We start from the raw sequence: 23,280 nt of genomic DNA, 5'->3' as shown, positions 1-23,280 counted from the left end.
TTTAATATTGCCAGTTGTTGTTGTTTTTTTTACAGTGCACATTAATCATCTGTAAACTCTTGTGAACTAACAGGAACCCACTGCAGACAAGACTTTCACAATTGATTCATGTTCTCAGACAATGTCCAAGAAGTAAGTTTTTAGTTTGCATTGAAACATCCAAATATGCCTTTAGAAGTTCTACAGGACAAATTGAGCCTTTCATGAAACACTGTCACTTTTTCTGCAAACAGATGCTGTCCTGTGTTTCTTGGTGGAAGCTCTGTACCTCACGGTGTTGGAACCAGCGTTTCTCAAAGGTGAAAATTAATTTAGAATCAATCTTGCCTGGACTTGAGGGCCACATGCATATTTTAATGACATTCTAATGACCACAATATTGGTCATGATAGTCACTTAGATGTGCAAATGTATTCTGTGTCTGTAACTGTGTCTTGTTCTTGAAGGGCCTGCAACCATTTAAGATGTACGTCTTGCGATTTCAGCGTAATCATGTTTGAGGATCACGAGTGGGACTCCTCCTGTGACTACTTATTTTTCAGGTAAGGTATGAGCAAACATATCAGGAGAGAACATCATTTGATCAGGAGAGGGCAGCATTGATCCATGTATCCCACTGTAGCAGATGAAGCAGTTTGTTCATTCATTATCAATTCACTGATATTCTTAGACTGCCTCAGGCAGGCTGGTCTTTGCACAGCATCAGCACGTTCAGTTAATGATGTCTTTGTTAAAGTCATCATGTTGCCTTCTTACAGATAAGCTTTATTAAATTTGTACATGCTGATAAAGAAACACTTTTGGACAAGCGTTCAACAACACAACATGCAAGCATTTTAATGCGAACCCTGTTTTCCGCCGGACTGCGTCATTTCCTTATTATCTTCAGCGCTGTGTCTTGCAGCATCTCACTCAACTTTAGCATCAAACAGACAGTCAATCATTTGCACCATGTCTTTTATGTTGTTTTCTTCCATATTTAGGCCATGATGCACTTTGCTGCGTGCTCAGACACAGCCAAGTTCTCAAGTTCAAGGGTCTTTGTATTTTAATTATGTAATTAGGAGAGAATGTGTTTGGAATTTGTCAATGAAACTTGAACTTGAAACTTCCCCTTTTAAACAGGCGATAAATCAGCTCATCAAGAAATTATCTGTTCAGGATTGTAGCTGCATATATTGCTTGTATTACTTGTTGTAGTTTAAAGTAAAAGATGGAATAGCATGAAAAGAAACCTTTATACTTCTGACATATTATTTCTTCCAAATATTTTATGGTTGACAGTCCATATCAGGAGTTTTTAACCACTTACAATAGATGCAGACTGTCTGCAAAAGACTTAATGACTCCAAGGACATTTGGATAGTTTGAAAAATGAACTCTGTACAACCTGTTTTGAACCATGTGTTCATTAGTTCTTCAAATGGACGGTTCTTGCATTTAAGATCCAGATTTATTGTTTTGGGGGGGGAAAAATAGTACAAATAAAAAAAATCCTACAAATTTTCACCTTTTTTGTGCAAAATATACAATTTTTTATTTATTTGTATTATTGTTACACTTATAATTTTCATATTATTATTATTATTATTATTAGGTTAGTGGGGTGAAATGGGACCTGGAAACTTTCATGGTAACCACAGGACCTTAGAGCTTGCTTATGTGCATTGGGTTTCATACTAATGGCTCTTGTATTAAAATCCAGGCTCATTGTTGTAAACAAATAAATAAATAATAATCCTAGAAATCTATTTAAAAAAAAAACCTGCTTCCTATTTGGTCCTTAAAGTAGGGCTAGAAATGTGCTTTATTCTTGTGGAAAAAAAGGCTTAAATATTTTATATAATTTTTTAATTATTTTTATATATAACATTCTTTTAAATTTCCTAGGGTGAAATGAGTCCATGGTAACCAGAGGACTTTAGAATTTTCTTATATGTTTGCTCAATCAAAACATCCAGCACCAGTTTGACATTTTGAGAGAAGCAGACCCACATACAAGATAATAGTTTTTACAATTTGTTCTACAAAATGGGTTGTAAGTATACAAAAAATGAGGTTTGCAGTTGGTGAAAGTTCAAGAGATAAACCAAAGCAGTGAGCCAACTGTGTAAAGGAGCGCTCTGGGTTGAACTGGACATCTGTGAACTACAAGTACAGAAATATATTCAAATCCTCACAAAGCTTCTCTTCTGTCCCCTTCTTTAGGAATAACATGCCGGACTATCACAAACTAAAAGCCAAACTAAGAAGGAAAAGGGGTGGGCGTGCGTACGCCTGTCAATGTAGCTGGCACTCGACCCTCACGCTCTCAGACCTGAGGGAACAACAGCAGCTAAAGTGGGTTTGCGGCAAACACAAAGAATGAACACAAGTCTGCGACAGTTCTCTGAAATCTTATCTGTGTCCACAAGCAAGTGTTGCATGCTCTCTCCTCACAAAAGAGAATGCTGGCCATTTTCAAAATTTGCTTTGTGCGGTTTGTGGGGCTGGATAACAAAAAGAAGTTTTGTGTTCTTCACTGAGTGTGGTTTTTTGTGTGTGTGAAGTAATTGTGAGTGTCTTTGTCGACGCCACATTCTCCCTTACAATGATGAAGCACTGTGGCTGATTTATATTGTGTAGACTATTATTATTGATTAATGAAAGACTGCAACATATGCAAATATTCTAAATGCACATGCACATTTTTAGACATTTTGCACAGTTGAGAGTTAAAAAAAGAATGAGATTGGATCCATCTGTGAGGTTAATAATAGAATGGTTAATTGTTTAGAATGTTTATTATAAAATAGACGAACAATGTCAATTATTTGTTGTTGTTGTTCTTCCAGAATATTCTTAACAAACACTCAGGTATTGCAAGGGCCCGTCTGTGTTACATTCCATGGTTTTCAGGGACGTGTTGTTGTGAATCATCTGTCCTAAATAAAAAATGCACATCATTGTCCACAGTATAAAGAGAATGAAGAATTAAAAGTGATGTTTTGTGTGTTTTTGACGGTTTTAATACTTTACCTGCTGAGAAAAATCTCTTGCAGTCATCATGTTGATTTCACCAGGTTCCAGGTTCATCATAGTCGCTCTCTGAAGATGCAGCAGAATGGTCCTCCCTCTCTTTTTTAGGTGGTACATTAACATACGATGCCTCTGATGCTGTGCTGCTGTTATCTGTTTCTAAAATTTAAAAAAGAAAGAATTTTTTTGTTTTACTTGCACACTAATTCTGCTTGCTTTAAGGTTCAAGTTTGCTGAACAAAAGATCCAGGTTCAAAGGAGTTGGGGGAATTCAGAAAGGAAGTTCTCAGAGCGGAGACAACAGAATCACTGAGTTGGAAAAATATTTTGCTGAACCACCTTTTGCTTTAATTACAGCCTTTAGTCTGATGGGATATGTCTCTACTAACTTTGTAGAGACTTTAATAAATCAATATTTGCCCACTCTTCTTTGCAGAACTGCTCAAGTTCATTGCAGTCATCATGTTGATTTCACCAGGTTCCAGGTTCATCATAGTCGCTCTCTGAAGATGCAGCAGAATGGTCCTCCCTCTCTTTTTTAGGTGGTACATTAACATACGATGCCTCTGATGCTGTGCTGCTGTTATCTGTTTCTAAAATTTAAAAAAGAAAGAATTTTTTTGTTTTACTTGCACACTAATTCTGCTTGCTTTAAGGTTCAAGTTTGCTGAACAAAAGATCCAGGTTCAAAGGAGTTGGGGGAATTCAGAAAGGAAGTTCTCAGAGCGGAGACATACTGTCACATGGTTAAGTACAAGAGGTACCTTGACTGAGGTTTCTAGGTACATGATGGTCTCCGTAACCGTCAGTACCTTCCGTCATCTGTGCAATGTGGGGATTCTGAAAAGACATCTCAGGAAGTGATGGGTTTTCCTCACCTTCCAAAAAAAGACACAAATTTCAGTTACATATTTTTAGATATTTCCATGTAATTAAGCGGTTTATATACTAATAAATCAATATTTGCCCACTCTTCTTTGCAGAACTGCTCAAGTTCAGTTAAATTTGATGGCGACGGTTTGTGGACTGCAGTCTTCAAGTCATTGTACAGATTTTCAGTGGGGTTTAAAACTGGGCTCTGACTAGGCCATGCAAGGACATTCACCTTTTCCTCCTTCAACCACTGTGTGCTTTGGATCATTGTCATGTTGGAAGGTAAACCTTCTTCCCATTGACAACTTTTTGGCAGAAGTTAAGAATTGGACGGAATTTGCTCCATCCATTTTTCCTTCTATCCTGACGAGTGTTCCAGACGCTGCTGCAGAGAAACACCCCCAGAACAGGATATCACCACCTCCATGCTTTACTGTAGGAATGCTGTTGTTTGGATGGTGAGCTTTATTGGATTTCTGCCAGACATATCATTTGGTGTTGAGGCCAGATTCAATTTTAGTCTCATCTGACCATAACCTTTTTCCATGTGGCCTCAGAATGTCAGTGTGTTTTGACAAAGCTCAGTCGTGACTGCATGTGGCCTTTCTTGAGGGGTGGCTTTTTTCTTGCAACCCTCCCATACAAACCACATTTGTGGAGAATTTGAGATATTGTCAGCCATTGAAAAGACAAGTGTAAACGCGCTTCTGATCAGAATGTTATCCGATCAGCGTGTCCTGGTCCAGAGGTAGTCGAGGACGCATTGTGATCGGATCTCAGTGTAATGTAAACGCAGTCCAGCCATCGTGTCTGCATTCGCAGGTCGACATCACGCAAAACGCCGCCCCTCTCTCCCGATCTGTCGGAAGAACCGAGCGCTAGTACATTTATTTTGATTTGTAAAATGTCCCGCGACTGAAAATAGTTTTCAAAAGAAAACCCACCACTTCAGGTCGACTTTGCACTGCAGGCTTATTTAAATATTGGGCGGGAAATTTTTGGTACCCTTGGTAAATATGATCAAAAAAGGCTGTGAAAATAAATCTGTATTGTTAATCCTACTGATCTTTTATTTTAGATTAAAAATCTAACTTTTCATTGAAGAATAATAATTGGGGGGAAATCTCAGTGTCACAAAATGAACCCAATATCATATTTCCCATGTGATGATGAAGGTAAAATAAAATGTACTAGCAGATTTAAAAACGTTTGAGTGCGGATCTTTGGTTCATATGAGAAATCTCATTATGAAATCAATGTTTTTTCTCTAATACACGTTGGCCACAATTAATGGAACCCTTTTATTCAATACTTTTTGCATCATCCTTTTGCCAAGATAAAAGCTCTGAGTCTTCACCTATAATGCCTGATGAGTTTGAAGAACATCTGACAAGAGATCAGAGACCATTCCTTCATCCAGAATCACTCCAGACCCTTCAGATTTCCAGGTCCATGTTGGTTGCTTCTTCTCTTCAGTTCATCACGCTCATTATCTATAGGGTTAAGTCAGGGCACTGGAATGGCCATGGCAGAATATTCGTTTTGTGCTCAGTGACCCATTTTTGTTTTGATTTTGATGTTTGTTTTTGGATCATTGTCCTGTTGTAAGATCCAACCTTGGCCCATTATAAGATGTCTAGCATGAATGGTCAGTTTAAAATTTTTTTTTTTTATCTGTTGTTGGTTTGAATCCATGATGCCATGTACCTCCGGCAGAAAAAATATACCAACAACATTAAAGACACAGCAGTATATTTCATTGTACACATGGGGTACTTTTTCACTCTTGAGTGTTTTCTGCAAAAAGCTCATTTCTTAGTTTTATCTGACCATAGATCCCAGTCCTGTTTGAAGTTCCAGTAGTGTCTGGCAAATTAATATGCTGGAGTTTGTTTTTGGATGAGAGCATTTTCTTTTCTTGAAACCCTTCCAAACAAGGGTGATGTAGGTGCTGTTTGACATTTTTTAAGGCTTTCTGACCCCTAAGACTCAGTTAATTGTTTATGCTCAAACAGCAACATTACACACTAACTAACGTTAAAAAAAAAGTGAAATCGCAATCAACCACCCCTTTAAAGCCACTTTCTAATTTGTGTAGCCCAATTATCTGTTGCTGCACATCAGAACTATATGCTTTGGTTTTACTCATTGCGATGGATGATTAAGGGAATTTGGCCTTTGTTTTCCCTCATATTTATATTCCTGTGAAACCGGAAGCAATGGCTGGATAATTTCATAAATTAAAATCATAATCACCTTGGTGTGCTAAAAATTGTAATTATGAATGGGAATATACTGCAGGGATATTTTTCTCATAAGAATTTCTAAGGGTACCAATAATTGTGGCCATTGTGTATTATAGAGAAAATTATTTATTTCACAATGTGATTATTCCTATTTGATCAAAATTAAAATAAGAACAGTAATACTGTGAAATATTCCAATTTAAAATAATTGTTTTTTTTATTTTAATACTTTTTAAAATCTAATTTATCCTTCAGAAATCATTCTGTTATGCTAATTTGCAGCATTTTTTGGAAAGCATGGTGCATATGTTTTCAGGTTTAATAGAAACATCAAAAGGACAGCATTTATTTTAAACTGAAAAAAAAAATGTATTTAAAACAAAGAAATGTTACAACAAAAGGAAGAAGCAATATTAAAGTCTCTGCACCATTTCTAGGTTACTAATCAAACTTGTTTCATATTGAATTTTCAATTAAACTTCTCAAATTGTTCTGCTGGTGATATCATTATAATGAAAATATTTGTATTAAATTAGAAAAATGTACTTTTGGTCTTTGGATCATAAAATTACTTTTTTTATATACTGAATGTTTCATACCATAATGAGGATAGGCGTTTTCATCCATCTCTGTGTTCTGATAACACTCTTCTGATGAAGTACTGTCTGAATCATTCCCATCTGCCAAGCACAGAAGAATTCACACATATCCCTATCAAAATACACTGCTGTCAATATTGTCGCATTGTTCAATATAGGTACCTTGACTGTGGGTGATTGGTACATGAGAGCTGCTGTAACCAGCAGTGTTTCCTGTCATCTGGGTGCTGTGGGGTGTCTGTAGTGTCTTTTCAGGAAGTGATGGGCTTTCCTCGTCTTCTAGAGAAAACATACATGAGGTTTAGCTGACTAAATGAATCTTCAGAAGCCTCAAAATTAAATGATTTATGTGAACCTACCACACTGGAGACCGTTGTCCATGTCGATCTCTGTGTTTTGATAGCACTCGCCAGAAGATGTACTGTCTGAATCATTCACATCTACCGCGGACGACAAAAGAGGATTCATAAATCTGAAATTTATTTATCTACTACAAGATAATGTTTACCCTTAAAGGTGGAAGAAATCTTTACAATCTGGGATTTCATCAAGAGTGTTAAATCAGAGCTTTACCTTGACTGTCAGTGTTTGGAAAGTGAAGGTCACTATAAGACAGGGGTGCAAATGATGACTTTTCATGCAGTGATGGTCTTTCCTCACCTTCATTACGGGAAAAAAATATAATATATTAGTGGATACACCGAGACATGTTCTCTCTAGATTAAATTAAGTAAATTAACCTTATGATTTATTTTTACATACGTGACATGAAATTGTTGTCCGTGTTGGTCTCTGTGTTTTGATAGAACTCGCCAGAAGATGTACTGCTTGAATCATTCATATCTACTCCTAGAGGCAAAAGAGGGTTCATAAATCGGGAATTAAAAATAAAATTTTCAAAATGCAATTTCCTTTTGAAAATATTCAAAATCTGATGTTTCACTGTTAAATCAGCGCTTTACCTTTATTGTCAGTTCCAGGTAAGCGATGGTCACCATAAGACAAGAGTGTCAATGGTAACTTTTCTTGAAGGGCTGGTGTTTCCTCAGCTTCATAAGGGAAAAATGTTCAAATATTAACATTTAATGAATATTCACATTAATAATAAAAGTATTCGGTAACACTTTACAATAAGGTTCCATTTGCTAACATTAGTTAACATGAACTAACAATGAAAAATACATCTAAAGTATGTATTATTCTTAATTGATGTTAATGTCAACATTTATTAAAATCAAAAGATGTATCTGTTAGTATTAGTTTATGGACCTGAGATAACATGAACTAACAATGAACAGCTGTTAACTAATGTGTTAACTAATGTTAAAAAAGATGAATTACTGTAAAAATTTATTCCTCATTGCATTGCATTAGCTACCGGTAACTAATGGGACCTTACTGTAAAGTGTTACCAAATATTCATGATATTTCATTAATATTATGATTTATTTGTGCTTACATGACTGGAGAATGTCGTCCATGTCGGTCTTTGTGTTTTGATAGAACTCTCCAGAAGAAGTACTGCTTGTATCATTCATATCTACTGCTGTGTATAGGGGAAAGAACAATTTATAAGTTCCATTTTATTTCCTTATTAAAGGTTGAACAAATACTGTCACATGAAATCTGTGTACCTTGCCTGTGGGTGTCAGGGGCACCAAAAGACAGTGGTGTCAATGGGGGTTTATCACCTTCATAACAAAGAAATAAAATAACATATTGGTGAATTTTTCTTGATTGAAATAATACATTTTAGGTGGTAAGAGTTCAATCCCATGAATGTGATTATGATTTATTTGTGCATACCTGACTTTTGGATGGTGTCCATGTTAATTTCCATGTTGTGCACACGTCTTTCTCCAGAAGATGTACAGTCTACATCATTCACATCTCCTGTTAGACAGAGCAAAGAAGAGTTCATACATATTAAATGTGGCTCCTCACAAGTCATTGTTTATCATTTAGTGCAGAGCCTTGAATTCTTTAACAAGAATATGTGTTATGTCCACAATGCTAAAACAGAGAAACTACTGAATTATTTTTATTTGTATTTGTATCAGTTTCAGTAAGATTGTTTTTTATTCAGTAGGGATGTGTAAAAATTATCAAAATTGACAGTAAAAACTTTTACATTGTTACAAACAATCGTTGATTGAAAAAATAATTTTCCATAAAAATACTAAGCAGCGCAAATGTTTTCAACACTGATAATAATAAGAAATGTTTCTTGAGCAGCAAATCAGCATCAGGAATGTGAAAATAGATTGAAAATATAAATTATTTTAAATTCTAATAATATTTTGCAATATTACTGTGTTTTACTGTATTTTTAACCCCAAACACAATACCTCTATTGTCTCTTCACGTTCAAAACAGCTTCAAACTTTCATAAGGGAGATGTCAGAAGCTAAAGTCATGCTCAACAACTGCAGTCTGGTTTGTCTGAAAGGCCTCTCTAATGTAGTTGAGTTTAAGTTTAATGTGAACTAAAGTATAAAAGAAAACTATTTTCCTCCACCGACCCTCGCAGACACTGTTTTATGTAAAAAAAAAAAAAAAAAGGCTTATTCAATTAAGCCAGCAGCTGATTCTGTGTAAAGTGACTCTTTCTTCGATGTGTGTAATTTTAAATCAGGACTGATTATATATATTTAAGCTGATATTTGTGGTCATTTGCAGTAGATGAGTTGTCTGCTAAAGCCAGCATACTTGAGTTGTTTAGATGCAGTCTTTGCGGTCGATTGCTGTTGTGATGTTCATAGTCTGAATCAGTGGAACTGTCAGAGTCACGAGTGGGTCGATTTGTTCTCGTGCTGAATTTGTTGCCATATTTTGAGCTCATTCTCGGGCCAAGACTTTCTGAGGAAATTCAAAACAAAATGTACTCGTTTATGCAAAATTGAAAGTTTGACCATTACAGAAATTAAACAATATTTCATGTGCATGACAAAAGTTAGAAAAGGCATACTTTTTAGCATTTTATGTATAATTACAGACAGCTTATAAAAATTGGATCACTTACAGGGTTTAAAGAAATCTAAAAATAATTTAATATAATAGTAGTAATTAATATTAATACTATGCATAATAATACTATTGATAATAATATTTACAATATCTACTAAATACTAAAAATAGATAATCAGTTATGAGGACATAAAAAAAAAAACAATAGCAATACAAACCGTACTGACGCTCCCCGGCAGCCGGGACAGTTTGTGTGTTGTAGATTCCTATCTGTACATTGGACTGGGACTCCAGGCTTGTGTGAGAATTACTGTGATGTTGGTGAATCACACATTCTGTTGGCAAAGAGGATGAAAATGAATGGCTTAAACTTCCCCATGCAGCACTAAGCCGCTGTCTTAAGCTTTTGTATTGTTGTATTAGCTAATATCAAAAGAACAAGTTACTAGTTCACAAAAGGTTTGACGCTCTTCATGTTCTATATAAAAATTTGAATGGAATACACTGAATGCACACAGAAATTGGCCAAGTAGTCAGTGAATTCCTTTGAAGTTTATAACAATACAGTATGTTCAAAAACAACAGTGTTGTACTCGTACACAGAGATGCTCTCAGAGTTAGACGATGATCAAAATAACTAAGAGTCTGTTTGTTGTAGCTCAGCTCTATTTCCTCAGTTCCATTTCATTTAGTTCTAAGAAAACGTGTGTTATTTATTTTCCAATGCCACCGTGAATGGTATTTATACTTTTTAACACACCCTATTACAACATTTGGATGCCACTGTTTCCAACGTTTCAGAAGATATGAGTGAGTAGTGCTTTTAAATGTAAAACATGCTTATACTTGCCCTTTGCTCTTTTGAAATGCACATAGGAAGCAGCATTTAAAATAATAACCATAAGCAGAGCAATAGATAAGACGACGCAGCCAATCGCTGCTGCTGAAACGCCACTGCTGCTTTCTGTAGCTGCCATTGCAGTTGACACTAAAATAAACAGAGAGGTTTATATTAACAGAAATCTGCAGACTATGTCACTGTTTTTAATCAATTATTTTTATTTTGAAACTTAAGGAACTGAAGCATCACCTGGCACCAGTGTTGTCAAGTTCAGCTCGGTTGTGCTGTCTATGAGTGTGATCTCAACACTTTCTGTATGAAAGACATTGAATCCATTGAATACATCGAAGGAATACAAATTACCAAGACTTTTCAGTCTGGATTTCACGACACGACACTAACAAGCTAAGGCTTTTATATGTGTGCTTTGACATTTCAGAAATGCTGTTGTAAGCCCGCCTTACTTTCGTCTTATTTTGTTTAGACCAACTGACATGGAAATTCTCTCCCACCACCCTAAAAAAGTTCAATCTGACCTGCGTTTCAGTGAAATTATGGTAACATTCCACCTCAAGAGGTCACGTACTACAACCTCAAATACACACAGGAAATTTGGTTGCTAAGTAATACATTTGGCATGAAAAGTTGGTGTCTACAAATCAAATGTTATGATGCTAAAGTCAACACGAAGTTGAAACTGCCCCTATTTACCGTTATACTACATGTCCTGGTCCTATTCAACGATTTACCAGTGTATGTTATTCCAAACAAAAATGGGTTAAACTTTATTTTAAGGTGTCCTTGTAACAGTGTAATTATACAATTAAGTACTGAGTAATGTTGATTAACCACATTGCTAAGATTACTATACTTATACATTACTTACTATAGGGTTAAGAGGGTTTGGTTTAGGTTTGGTTGCATATAATTATGCATAATTTACTTAATTTACTGTTATTACTATAATAAATACATGCAACATCTAACGAGGACACTGTAAAATAAAGTGCTCCCAAAAATGTCTTTGTAATCTTTAATCTATATATAATAACTTGCTTTCTTTTCTTTTGACATTATTTAGGCCATGTGGAATGCCTAGATAATATTAAACAATTGCCGAAAGGCTATTTAATATTATTTAAACAAACTTGCATTCTCCAATCTGCAGTGATGGGAAGGTTACTTTGGAAATGTAACAGGTTACAGATTACAAGTTAACCTATTTAAAACGTAATAAGTAGTGTAACTATTTCAATTACTTTATTAAAGTAATGTAACTGATTACATTTGATTACTTTTTGATTACTTTTCTAAATTTCTAACGAATGTTTTCAAATGTTAATCACAGATGTCCCCTTTGAAGCACAGCCACCACAAAATCAGACTTACTTTAAAATTGTTTTGTTAAATAAAGAAGATTTAAAATCATAAGAAATAGTTTAATAGCTATGATACTGTTTTTAAAATCAAATCTTTGCATAGCCATGACAGGAAACACAGGCATCTAATAGTTAATCTTAAAAAAGCATATACATAGACCCAAATAAGAAATAAATCAGTTATCGTATAAATGTGTCCTAAACTCTTCAAAATAAATTATAAATAAGTTAAAAATTATTATAATTAATTATAAACTCCTGAAACATTGGTGTCTCATATTTTAGAGCAGCCAATGCAATTTGGGAATGAAATCAATTAAATCTGTATGTATGTGTGTGTGTGTATGTGTGTGTGTGTGTGTGTGTGTGTGTGTGTGTGTGTGTGAGTTAGTGAGTGAGTGAGTGAGTGAGTGAAAATATTCAGATGTAAGCCACTTTGTAATCTTAAACATTTTCATAAGTAACTAATTTAATTACACATTTTTTTCTCAGTAACTATAACTGATTACAGTTACATTTATTTTATAATTAAATTACGTAATTCCGTTACATGTAACTAGTTACTCCCCAACATTGCCAATCTGGTATGTAACGTCAACTTTTCTACCATCCAATCAATTCCTGATGAGTAAAAATTCCCAACTCTATATATTTTCCCTATTCCCAAAATACTGTGAAATAACCAAATTCCTATTGAAAATATTGTGAAATATAATAAAACAGGTTGCAAACTACAATTCACCTTGACTTTAATGTTTTTTCTATGTGTAGAACAAAGTGGAGTTTTACGTTATTTAGCACTTGCCCCATAAACGTACAGAATGTGTATAGTACCTGAACACACAATGCCAGCATCTTCCTTATGTCCACAATAGTTGCTGGCAGTGGTGTTGATTGAGGTGCACTCCCATAAGCTGCTCTCGGAGCCATTGCATTTCATTTGGCTGATGTGGATGGGACCTGTTCCAGGCCCAAAAAAGCTCATTCGTATCGCACTGCCACATCTCAGCTGGGCACATACTACATGTCTACTACAGATGTCAAAATCATCATCACACACTGTTCCCCAATTCCCAGAATGCAGCAGCTCCACCCGACCTGCACAGTGATCACGTCCTCCAACCAATCGGACAGCCTGGTGCTCTGGAGGACAGTGGTCAGCCCAGACAAAGCACAATTACAGCAATGAAACAAAAGTAGAACACCTATCAAAAGATCTCTGAGAAGATCTCAAATGACTCACCGCAAATTACTTCAGTTGCATTCATGCAGTCACCTTTTGCGGCTGTAGTGCAGTTGTGCAGTTTTGAGTCTCTCAGGATGCAGTCTGCAAGACAAGTGCCATTGTGCACTGTTGCAGTCGCGCCATGCTCGAAAACACGGCCACAACTTAAACGTTCACAGATTTGGAGAGCAAGCTCTTTCTTTTCCTGAGCATCCAAAAGGTTGAGGGTCACATCGACCGTAGTGTTCTTGTAAAGAGCCCTAAGCACACCAAAACAGCCCTCAGACAGGCTTAGTTTGGAGAGCTCAACTAGTTCAGAAAGACAAAAAAAGTCATTAAATTATTTCATTGAATCATCTACCTTAACTGTTTCTATCATTCTCATGAATGTATTCACTTTTTTATCTTTACAGCACACTGCGTTGAGTCAGAACATTTTCCAACATCGCATCCTGACACTGATCTTATCTGAGTGTTGATTCTGTTCTCAGTGTGTATTTCGAGTACATCAGACACTAGACTTTTATTTAGACCCAAACAGCAAAGTGAATATCTAAACTGTGGGGCATTGTTTTGTGTTGCAAAACGTTGTAGCAGTACACTGCAACACAGCCACATCCCGTGAGTCACTTCCTGTGGAAATGTCATATTGTAGCATGGAGGACACTGGGGAAAGAACTTTTCTTTTTTAGAAAGTTTATGACATTGCCTCCACAGTGTGGTTTGAGCTCATGAAGTTCTCCTGATTTATGACTACAGGATGCAGATTGTGTCTGTGTATATCATCTGTGGAATTGTGACTCATTCTGAAGGTCTTGCTTTGGGGTGACTTCTCAACAGGGTCAGAGGTCACTGATCTGATGTTCCACTGCGGTGGAGAAAAACACTACCATTCAAAAGTTTGGGGTCGTAACGTTTAAAAAAAAAAATGTATACTTTAATTCAGGAAGGATGCTTTAATTTGATCAAAAGTGACAGTAAATACAAAATCGTTACAAATAAATGCTGTTCTTTTGAACTTTCTTTCATCAAAGAATCCTGAAAAAAATATGTCAAGGTTTCCACAAACTGTTTTCAACATTGATAATAATAAGAAATGTTTCTTGAGCACCAAATCAGCATATTAGATTGATTTCTGAAGGATCATGTGACACTGAAGTATAGGTTAATTTGCCATCACAGCAGTAAATCACATTTTATAACATATTAAAATAGAAAGCATTTATTTAAAATTGTAATTTCACAGTATTACTGTTTTTACTCAGTTTTTATGTTTAGCATAAAATACTTCTTTCAAAAACATAAAAAGATTTTACCGACCCCAGACATTCGAATGATAGTGTACTTGGTGAAGAAGCATGGAAATACGGTGTAATAGAGCCTGAAACCTAAAAAACAAAGTCTTCTTGTTGTTGTTTTTTCTCTCTCAACAAGCAGTTGGTGGAAGAAGGTGCTTAATCTGCTGAAAATGTTGATCGTCATGAGGTCATATTAGATATTATAATATTGATTTTTTTTGTTTTGTTCTTGTTTTACAACCCTGTTAACAATCTGGGATGTTTATACATATTAAACCCTGATTTGTGTCATTTCATTCTAATGCTAAATATTTAAAAAGTAGAAAAAAAATAGAAAAAATTAAAATATCAATAGGGGCTTGCTAGTTTGGAAGCAAATGTTGATTTGTAAATTCAATTTTCAATAAGATGAAGAAAAATATTAGTTTGATCTCTTTTTTTTTTTTTACAACAACTTAAATAACAGGGTTGATGAATGCCATGAACACAGCAATATTTGTACAAATTCGGAAAATGGATTGAGATTATTTAAGCACCTTCCTGTAATGCTGTACGTAGAAAGGCTCAAGATTGTGTTAAATATTTTTATATAAAAAAATTTATAAAATATAAAAAAAAAGGTTTTTGGTAATTAAAATGAATCAGTAATTATATAAATTCAAAATTATGACGCCGTGCTTAACTGTTGGATTCGGTTGAGAGACTCTCCCAAATGAGCGCAAGCACTTTTGTGTTTGACTCCAGCTATTCTTTACCTTCTTCATATATGATGCCTGTGTGATTGCGTACAGCATTTACATCATCACATAATTAGTTCACATATCAAACAGTGCTTAATGACTTTAAAATGAATTCTAGCGTGCAATAAAATTAAGCGGTTGTCTCTGCGGTGGTAGATTGCTCTCACAGTTCTGTGCAATCTTGCAGTGGTCTTGCTGATGTCTTTTCTCTGTTCTGTTTGATGATGAGGTTGGTCTCAGCAAGCTACCTCAAACACTGTTCTCATGCATATTGTTCAACATCTTGATTAACTGCTTGATTTTGCAGGCCTCTTTTAAATAAGCTAGCTTTTTTGATCGTCGTGAGATTGCTGCTAACTGTACCCACTGATAACACTGATATAGACAAGATGCAGATGTAGACAAGATACTTTCAAAGGAAAGGCATGAGTTTTCTTAGAGTAGCAGTAATCCTTCAACTCACTCTGTTTGTCTGAATGATCAGCATGCTTTTTCACACTCTTGGAAGTTCGGTCATCTGTTCCATTGAGCCCTGAAGACGAAAAGACGAACACCATAAGTTTTTGCTGAGAACTTGTTGCCCGAAGCCAGAAGGCAAAACTGTCAACTGTCTAAAGCGTAAAAGTATAACAGAGCACTTAAATAAACAATCTTCCAATTTGATATCAGTCTTCACTGTCTTCAAACACGATATTCATCAAAGACAATAGCAATGAGACACTGTTGAACGAGATTCATAAAAAGAGCTGCCTGACCTTAACATTAAAACAACAAAAACCGATGTTCTGCAAAACTTTGGTAATGCTTGTGTTGGGTTGCAAAGTTAACTCTGCATTGTTCACATTCGAAGACTTGCCTTTGAAGACTTTGCCAAAACAAGAAAAGTTAAAACATGGAATAGGTTTGAAGCCTGTGGTGTAAAGAAAACGTAGATAAATCTTAATTGAGAGTTTTATACAATATGAATGAGACCGCAAGATGAAATACGCACAAGTTATCTAATGATAACATATAGCAAAGCCGTAGTTATTTATAACTATAGGACGATTTCTTGAAAACCTGCTGTGTTAACGCAAACTAGATAAAAGGGCTGCAGATCTTGTATTTCAACACAGCGTGGTCCTCTAAACTAGTTTCTCCATCTGCCTCACTCAGAGCCGACACTCGGCTTGGTCATTAAATCGTACTTTTAAAAAGTCACAGTATGAAATTAATTCAGAAAATTGATAATTGCATTTGTGACTAACCACTATATTCTTACTCTCTTTAGACATTCTCAGAGAATATAAAAATATTCTTTTTTTTTTTACAAAAATGGCATGATGTCTATGTCTACTTTGGTACATAATTTTGAAAAAAAAAAAATACTATTACACAGAATGAAATAAACGTAAGAAATGATATTGCTATGTAATATTTATACTTTACACATGCCAAATACATTTAAATGTAAAAAATGTTTATTACCTTTCAACATTCTAATAATTTATGCATTTTCTGTGAATTAAACATATAAAATGACAAAAACAACTTAAGTTTTTAGTTTTATAAATAATATTTTAATATTCTCTATAACAATGGATTTGTTGTTACAAATGGAGATAATAAATTAAAATTAACAAAACAAAAAACGAATTTGCGAGAATTTTCCTTGAAGATTATTTTCATGATGTACTCTTCCTCAGATTAACAGTTATTTTATACAGAGCAGCCATATGTACAGTCTTATTCAACAAAATACATTTTATGTGCTCTATTTCTGTCAAGATCCAAGAATTCTTTATAGCTGAACGTTGAAGAAAAACATAACTTATTCTATTATTGAAACACTTTTCTATAAATGTAGAGGCTTGTAAATGTCTACTTGTCATGTTAATAACATCCATAGCTTGTTTTACACAATCTAAAGGAACTCCATGTAGTCTGAAAATGGCTATTAGGAAAATTCGGTGATGAGATTTGCTGTTTTTTATTTTTAGCCATCATATGCATTGACATACAAAGTTATCTTTCTTCATTCAATCCCCTGTGAAGTTCAGCTTATTATTTACCAATGTGTCATAGTGCACTGAAGTGCATAAACGAATCTCTGGTTGCGCTTTGTTCAAACAGCTCTTTAGAAAAGCGATGTAACAAGCCGAGGCATCGCTGAACTTTCTTTTGTCACTTTTTTAAAAAGCCTTCAGATTGCATTGTGCTGCATTAGTTAAACTGAGCTTTGTTTCAACCACAAAGCGTGTCTTACACCAAGTCTTTGTAGAAAGTGCACATTTGATTTTCCATCTATGATAGTGATTGTCTCTCAAGAGCTAGTCAGACGGATTGTGCAATACCCTTTGAGAATTCTGCAACCTCTCTGCTCAAGTATCATCAACTTAATAGAGAAACCGCTAGGTCCTTTAGTAAATATGAGAATATGCTTTTAAAAATGCCAGAATATTGAATATAATTTAATCGCAGTTGAACTCAAGCTTTCTAGATGAAAGACCAAATCTGCCTACACAAACCATACACCAGAACCATTTTACCTTGAGACAAGGACAAAGCCTGGAGAACAACACACAGCAGCAGAAGAAGCATCTCTCAGTCAGTCAGCCTAACAGCCAAAGCTTTCTGTTCATCCCTGACAGAGAGTTACTCTGACTGAAAAGCGTGACCCTGCACCTTCAGCCTTTGGTGTTTGTGCAGTTGCTGCATGTGGTTTCCACTACGGGGCGAATTTGAGCAGCATGCCTCACATTGCACTCCCTAACACAAACGCACACCCTATTTTGCTACCGTCACAGGTCAAGTGCACATGTTTGCGGTGTATGAGTGTATTCACTAAAAATATCTTTTCCAAAATATGTTTTTAGTGGCTAATGGAGTTGTTTTGATTCTGGCAATAGTTTAGCAACTAAGCTTTTTGTTTCCCATTTTCATTTCCCTCCAGTTCATTATAGACTTTTATTGAGTTTCTTTGAGTAGCTACACAAAACGCTCAAGCTAGGCAGAATTGATTAAGAATTCTTCATGAATCCCAATTCATCATTCATCATTGGCCTGGCATGCAATTAATAAATTGAAGGGACAGTGAATACAGCTGTCTGTAGATGAATTGTCTGTTATTATCGTCAAGCCTAAATTACAAATTTAAGATGTAAAAGCAGACCCCTCCTACACTCACTACCACTGCCCGGGACTTCAGTAACACCAACAGCGAGATTTCTACAGCATTACAGAGAAACTGGCCCAAAAATGTTTAGTAAGCTGGTAAGTCGTTATTTTTGTTTTCTTCGCGTACAGAAAGTATTCTCGCCGCTTCATAACGTTACGGTTACAGGATAAGCAAAAGAAACAGGATATTTTGTTGGAAATGCAGTAATCCACTTTTTCTGAATAAAGTTCAACACTTCACTTGTGGAAAAACGTCTTCCACTCAAACTTTGTGAGAATCAGTGGCAGCAGCTTATTTTATCCAATACACCTACAGCTCAGGTCATCCAGGTGACATTTTGTTAATAGACTATTATTTTTATTCAGACCCCCTCACAGACCAAGCAAATTCACAACAATACATAAAGACACAATATGTGTCATTTTACACTATTCAGTGAGGAGTTCTCTGCCCTCAATTAAGACACATAATGCAGAGTTCAATCACGTCTCTTTTCACAGGCAACCGCTACAGTCTTGCAACTACTTACATTCTGGGATCCGAGTGAGTCAGGAAACACACCTTGACCTGCAATACTAGAATCAAAGTTTCTATGAAATATCCTGACGCTAGTTTTGTGTTTACACGTGTCTGCATGAGACAAATAGCTGTTCAAATGCTTGTAAATAGACAAGATCATATCTAAATAAGGTAAAATATATATTGAAAGAGAAGGATGAGCACATCACTCAATATTCCATCAATTTGGGACATATACATAGACATATTTGGGACATTAAATGATACACTGTTTTGGTTTGTCATACAACATCTAGCACATTATGTTGGCTAATTGGCTTTAAATGCACAGTAAGAAATTGGGAGAATTCCAAGGACAGCTCCAGCAGGGGACAGGCTACCAAAATGGATATGAACAGACACCCAATTATAACAAAAAATTTGACAAAACAATAGAAAGCTTGTTTCTGAAAACTAGAAAGAGCTGAAAAAATATTCAAAGTAATAAATCTGTTTAAGACCTGTGCTTACCGTGCTGCAGGAGTCGATGAAAATTATTAATCAACCAGCTTATTAATTAATCATTAAAACTCTAAATTAAAATGAATAACAAATATAATCAGCCACTGCCCTGTTGGATATATTTTTGTGTCATTTGTGTCCATTCTGTCACTCCTTTGGTTCTGGTTCTTCAATGAAAGCATGACAACAAGCAAACTGTCCATATGTGAATTGGCCATTGTCCAAATGGTAATCCTTCATTTTTACTTATCATGACAATTAGCATGTTGGTGGCAGAAATTAAAACAGAACACAATGTAAATGTAAAAGGCTCTTGAGATTCCTCAAGTGTTCCTCCAACATTCACATGCCAAAGAGCTGCCTACCACAAAGCATTCATTAAAAAAAATCATTTCATAAATAATTCATACACAAGTGTATAGAGAGAAAGTCCCTGACAATATTTGAAGGATGAGACATCAAATACCTTTTTTTTTTACCTTAATTTCATTAAACGGTGTTTCCCTGCATGGCAAATGTGTATTTAAAACTTTGTCCTCTTTTCCACTGAGGACACACACACAAAATATTTCAGTCGTATTCTTACATATTAAGTCCTATATTTTTAAAAGCCTTTTCACTTTTCATGTTTTTAATAGTCTAGACTTTTGCAGGTTTTTCTGACAACTCAATGTTACATGACAATCAGATGACCCGATGTAACCACACTTATGCTAAATGTCAAAAATAAACTAGCATCTTCAAATAAAGTACAATTAGAAATTAATGTAATGACGCCCAGAGCTGTCACTAACAGTCCCACATCATCATAATAATGATAAAGTATAGCCTACATATATAAGTGACTCTGTACCACCAAAACAAAAAGCCTGCTGGTGCTTGTTTTTTTTTAAATCTCGTTAAATCATTTCCCCTTTCTCAAATGAGCCGATCTCAGGTGCCTGTCTGTGTGACGTCACACAGACAGGCCCCTGCCACGATTGTTTGATTGACAGTAGCATTTCAGCACAGACTGGACTGGTGTCTTACCTTAAGACCCGCCCTGAGTGAGCTTTCATCAGTCCGGCATTGTTTCATGGCTGGAGCAGATGTAGACAAGAATGTCTCCTAAGCGATTTAAGTGTTTTGTTGTTGGATGTAATAATGAACATAGCAGTCGTCATTTACTCCCGACATCTGAGCCGCTGAAGACGCAGTGGATTAAGTTTGTTTCTGAAGAGAATGTGACCCCGATCTACCTAAATGCGTCTGTCTTCGTGCGAATCATTCGTGATCCAGCTTCACCTCCAGAAGAAGTGAGTGTAAGGTTTTTTAATGAATCTTTGCAAATCACCTTTACTAATAATGTGCTAGTTAGCGAGTTTCAGATGACTGCGGCTAAAGTTTACCGTTTTCTAGCTTCACCTCCAGAAGAAGTGAGTGTAAGGTTTTTAAATGAATCTTTGCAAATCGCCTTTCCTATAATGCGCTAGTTAGCGAGTGCTAGCTAAATGCAGCTAAAGTTTACAGTCTCTCAGAGAGCGGCTCGGAAGAGAGGGGTGGGGTCAGCAGAGCTCATTTGCATTTAAAGTGACATGCAAGGAAACAGCTAGCCATGAACAGAGCTGTTTCTGACAGGGTAAAAACTGTGTTGTTTTACACTACCATTGAGAAATTTTAACCAAACTATGTCACAGACTTTTCATTAAGACCCTGAAGAATCATATCAACTTGTGGAAAATGTGCATCCAATGACCCCTTTAAGGCAAGAAATTAACAGCTTGAGCTTGCACAGAAACAAGTGTTCACTGGCAGTAAATTGCAAGTTAGAATCGAGCATACTTTGAAAAATGGATTCACTTGTTTGAGTCAGTGAGAACACTGCACTGTTCTTAACTAGTGCAGATGGAAGCTCACTTGCAAGCTTTGTGTACCTGTCAGCTATTTACAGAAGCTGATATTTAGACAAGCGCAAATCAAGAGAATCAGCATTTGCGTCTCTCTGAATGAATTAGGGTGTTTAAATGAATCGGTTGAGTGAATGATTCATTGACAGGTTTCTTTCCTCCATCTTCTTTTTTGAGGTATTACGGCAGCTGGAATCCAAATTGGTGCGTTACTGCCACCTTCTTTTCTATCTTAAAGTCCATTTTTACTTTGGAATCATATTTCTTAAATAAACAATTCCTATCTTGCACATTACAATGTACAACTCTGCACATTGTAAAATGCATTTAGGTTTTGTTCCTTAATGAATGAGTTTTCATCTAATCGTTTGAGTGAACAATTTAATAACGCACTCTGTCAAATGTTTGATTCCTGAATGAATCAGAGTTGTTGAACGAATCGGTTGAGTGAATAATTCTATCACTGAATTAGGAACAGCACATAACCAAACTACTTTTATTATTTCTGTAAAGTATTTATGACACAAATAGTATGAATACCAGACTAGAATAACATTATATGGTGAATTAAGGGTGATTGGGACACAAGGTCAAATGGGACAGTATAACTATACAGAATTAATTTTCTTACCTAATGAGTGAAAATAAAAACTTTTTTGCTGAGCCCTAGCTGTAAGACCACATAATTAAAATGGGATGCCCTCATTGGTGTGACATCATATAGGTGGGCGGGGCAGGCATCAGACAGGAAGTTGACCGTGAAATGCATGAACTGAGGAAAATGACATAAGCTTTTGCTAGTTTTCATAATGTAGCGTCTGGACCAATCAGACACACAATATATACAGTGGGTACGGAAAGTATTCAGACCCCCTTAAATTTTTCACTCTTTGTTATATTGCAGCCATTTGCTAAAATCATTTAAGTTAATTTTTTTTCCTCATTAATGTACACACAGCACCCCATATTGACAGAAAAACACAGAATTGTTGACATTTTTGCAGACTTATTAAAAAAGAAAAACTGAAATATCACATGGTCCTAAGTATTCAGACCCTTTGCTGTGACACTCATATATTTAACTCAGGTGCTGTCCATTTCTTCTGATCATCCTTGAGATGGTTCTACACCTTCATTTGAGTCCAGCTGTGTTTGATTATACTGATTGGACTTGATTAGGAAAGCCACACACCTGTCTATATAAGACCTTACAGCTCACAGTGCATGTCAGAGCAAATGAGAATCATGAGGTCAATGAATTAGTCTTCTGATGATCTAAACGAGAGTGTATATTATATGTTGGTACATAGGCAATATATTAGTGTCCTGAGAATCTTTAGTCATTTCGATTCAAGTTCCATTTGCAAATTACCATGCCCTCACACAAAGGGTCGTAAAACCCTCCAGTAATTGCAACCTCCCGCTTGGGATTTCAGCCTTTCACATTGGACAAGCCCATCTTGAGAGGCATGACTCTTCTCAGACCTTAAAGGCCTCACATCAGTGACCGGCCTTCAGTCTGCGGTTCTGTTACATTCTGAGAAGATGAGGATGTGAGCTAAAACGCTCCTAAGGATGAGTAGTATCGTACAGTAAGAAAGTTATTTCCCTTAACCAGGAAATTAACGTTCTTAGAATTGACAGACAGTTGACCCTTAGAGGTCAAGTAAAGACTTGTAACTAATTATAAGTAAAGTCAAGTAAATTACTTGTAACTATTAAATAATTATATGTATATATACAAGCCTAGCAACCTGGTGGTCATTACTGTGTTTCTGAGTGAAACTAAAGGTGTAATACTGTATGTCAGTATTCATATGTGAGGCACACATAACTACATATATGCTTAAACCGGCTTTAACTTACAGTAAAACCGTTTTGGTTATTCTTTAAACATGTGCAAGACGTTTATTGTTAGAGAAGCACTCACAGAAGTGCTTATTTAACTGTTTGAATCACACTGGCATGCATTGGTTACCATGACAACGACTTGTCACAGGAAGTGCTAACTCCACATAGCACACGCGTCAC

General features: G+C 35.8%; 2 protein-coding genes across 5 annotated transcripts in view; one reads left to right on the top strand and one right to left on the bottom strand.

Moving 5' to 3' along the window:
- LOC107668311 (protein C8orf37-like) overlaps positions 1-2,385 on the top strand; it is a 3,574-nt gene extending 1,189 nt beyond the window's left edge. Inside the window, exons 3-6 of one of the 2 annotated variants that reach the window (XM_016460152.1) lie at positions 74-132; positions 234-299; positions 486-542; positions 2,209-2,385. In XM_016460152.1, coding sequence (XP_016315638.1) covers positions 74-132; positions 234-299; positions 486-542; positions 2,209-2,368 — 342 coding nt within the window. In that variant the 3' untranslated portion in view covers positions 2,369-2,385. Of the gene's footprint in view, positions 1-73; positions 133-233; positions 300-446; positions 543-2,208 lie in introns of both variants that reach the window. The other variant, XM_016460151.1, reaches the window with a different exon arrangement.
- A 464-nt stretch (positions 2,386-2,849) lies between these two features.
- Positions 2,850-17,809, bottom strand: LOC107668309 (T-cell differentiation antigen CD6-like). 3 transcript variants are annotated; one of them, XM_016460148.1, is made up of 21 exons: positions 17,715-17,809; positions 15,650-15,718; positions 13,167-13,457; positions 12,758-13,066; positions 10,794-10,856; positions 10,554-10,691; positions 9,922-10,038; positions 9,446-9,595; positions 8,543-8,629; positions 8,371-8,427; positions 8,196-8,282; positions 7,699-7,785; positions 7,499-7,585; positions 7,310-7,396; positions 7,096-7,176; positions 6,899-7,015; positions 6,737-6,817; positions 3,783-3,896; positions 3,483-3,611; positions 3,019-3,048; positions 2,850-2,924 (listed from the first exon to the last, which is right to left on the bottom strand). In XM_016460148.1, exons 1-19 carry the CDS (start codon positions 17,764-17,766, stop codon positions 3,490-3,492), a joined length of 2,196 nt encoding a protein of 731 aa, XP_016315634.1. In that variant the 5' UTR covers positions 17,767-17,809; the 3' UTR covers positions 2,850-2,924; positions 3,019-3,048; positions 3,483-3,489. The 3 variants fall into 3 exon arrangements, with proteins under 3 accessions (XP_016315634.1, XP_016315636.1, XP_016315635.1); XM_016460150.1 differs by having other exon boundaries at positions 6,899-7,012; XM_016460149.1 differs by having other exon boundaries at positions 8,196-8,279.
- Positions 17,810-23,280: the final 5,471 nt, after the last annotated feature.

Source organism: Sinocyclocheilus anshuiensis, unplaced genomic scaffold, assembly GCF_001515605.1.
Source record: "Sinocyclocheilus anshuiensis isolate Anshui unplaced genomic scaffold, SAMN03320099.WGS_v1.1 scaffold1623, whole genome shotgun sequence".
NCBI classification, from domain to species: domain Eukaryota; kingdom Metazoa; phylum Chordata; class Actinopteri; order Cypriniformes; family Cyprinidae; genus Sinocyclocheilus; species Sinocyclocheilus anshuiensis.
The sequence above is the reverse complement of the archived record's forward strand: the minus strand, read 5'-3'. Positions and strand labels throughout refer to the sequence as shown.

Bases quoted from the DNA above. Each gene is read 5' to 3' on its own strand.
- LOC107668309 (XM_016460148.1), bottom strand. From the start codon at position 17,766: ATGCTTCTTCTGCTGCTGTGTGTTGTTCTCCAGGCTTTGTCCTTGTCT. The intron at 8,630-9,445 runs GTATGCTGGCTT...TCTGTCTAACAG, and splicing joins ACTGCATCTAAACAACTCAA to GAGATGTGAATGATGTAGAC. The intron at 8,428-8,542 runs GTATGCACAAAT...TTTGTTATGAAG, and splicing joins GGACACCATCCAAAAGTCAG to GTGATAAACCCCCATTGACA.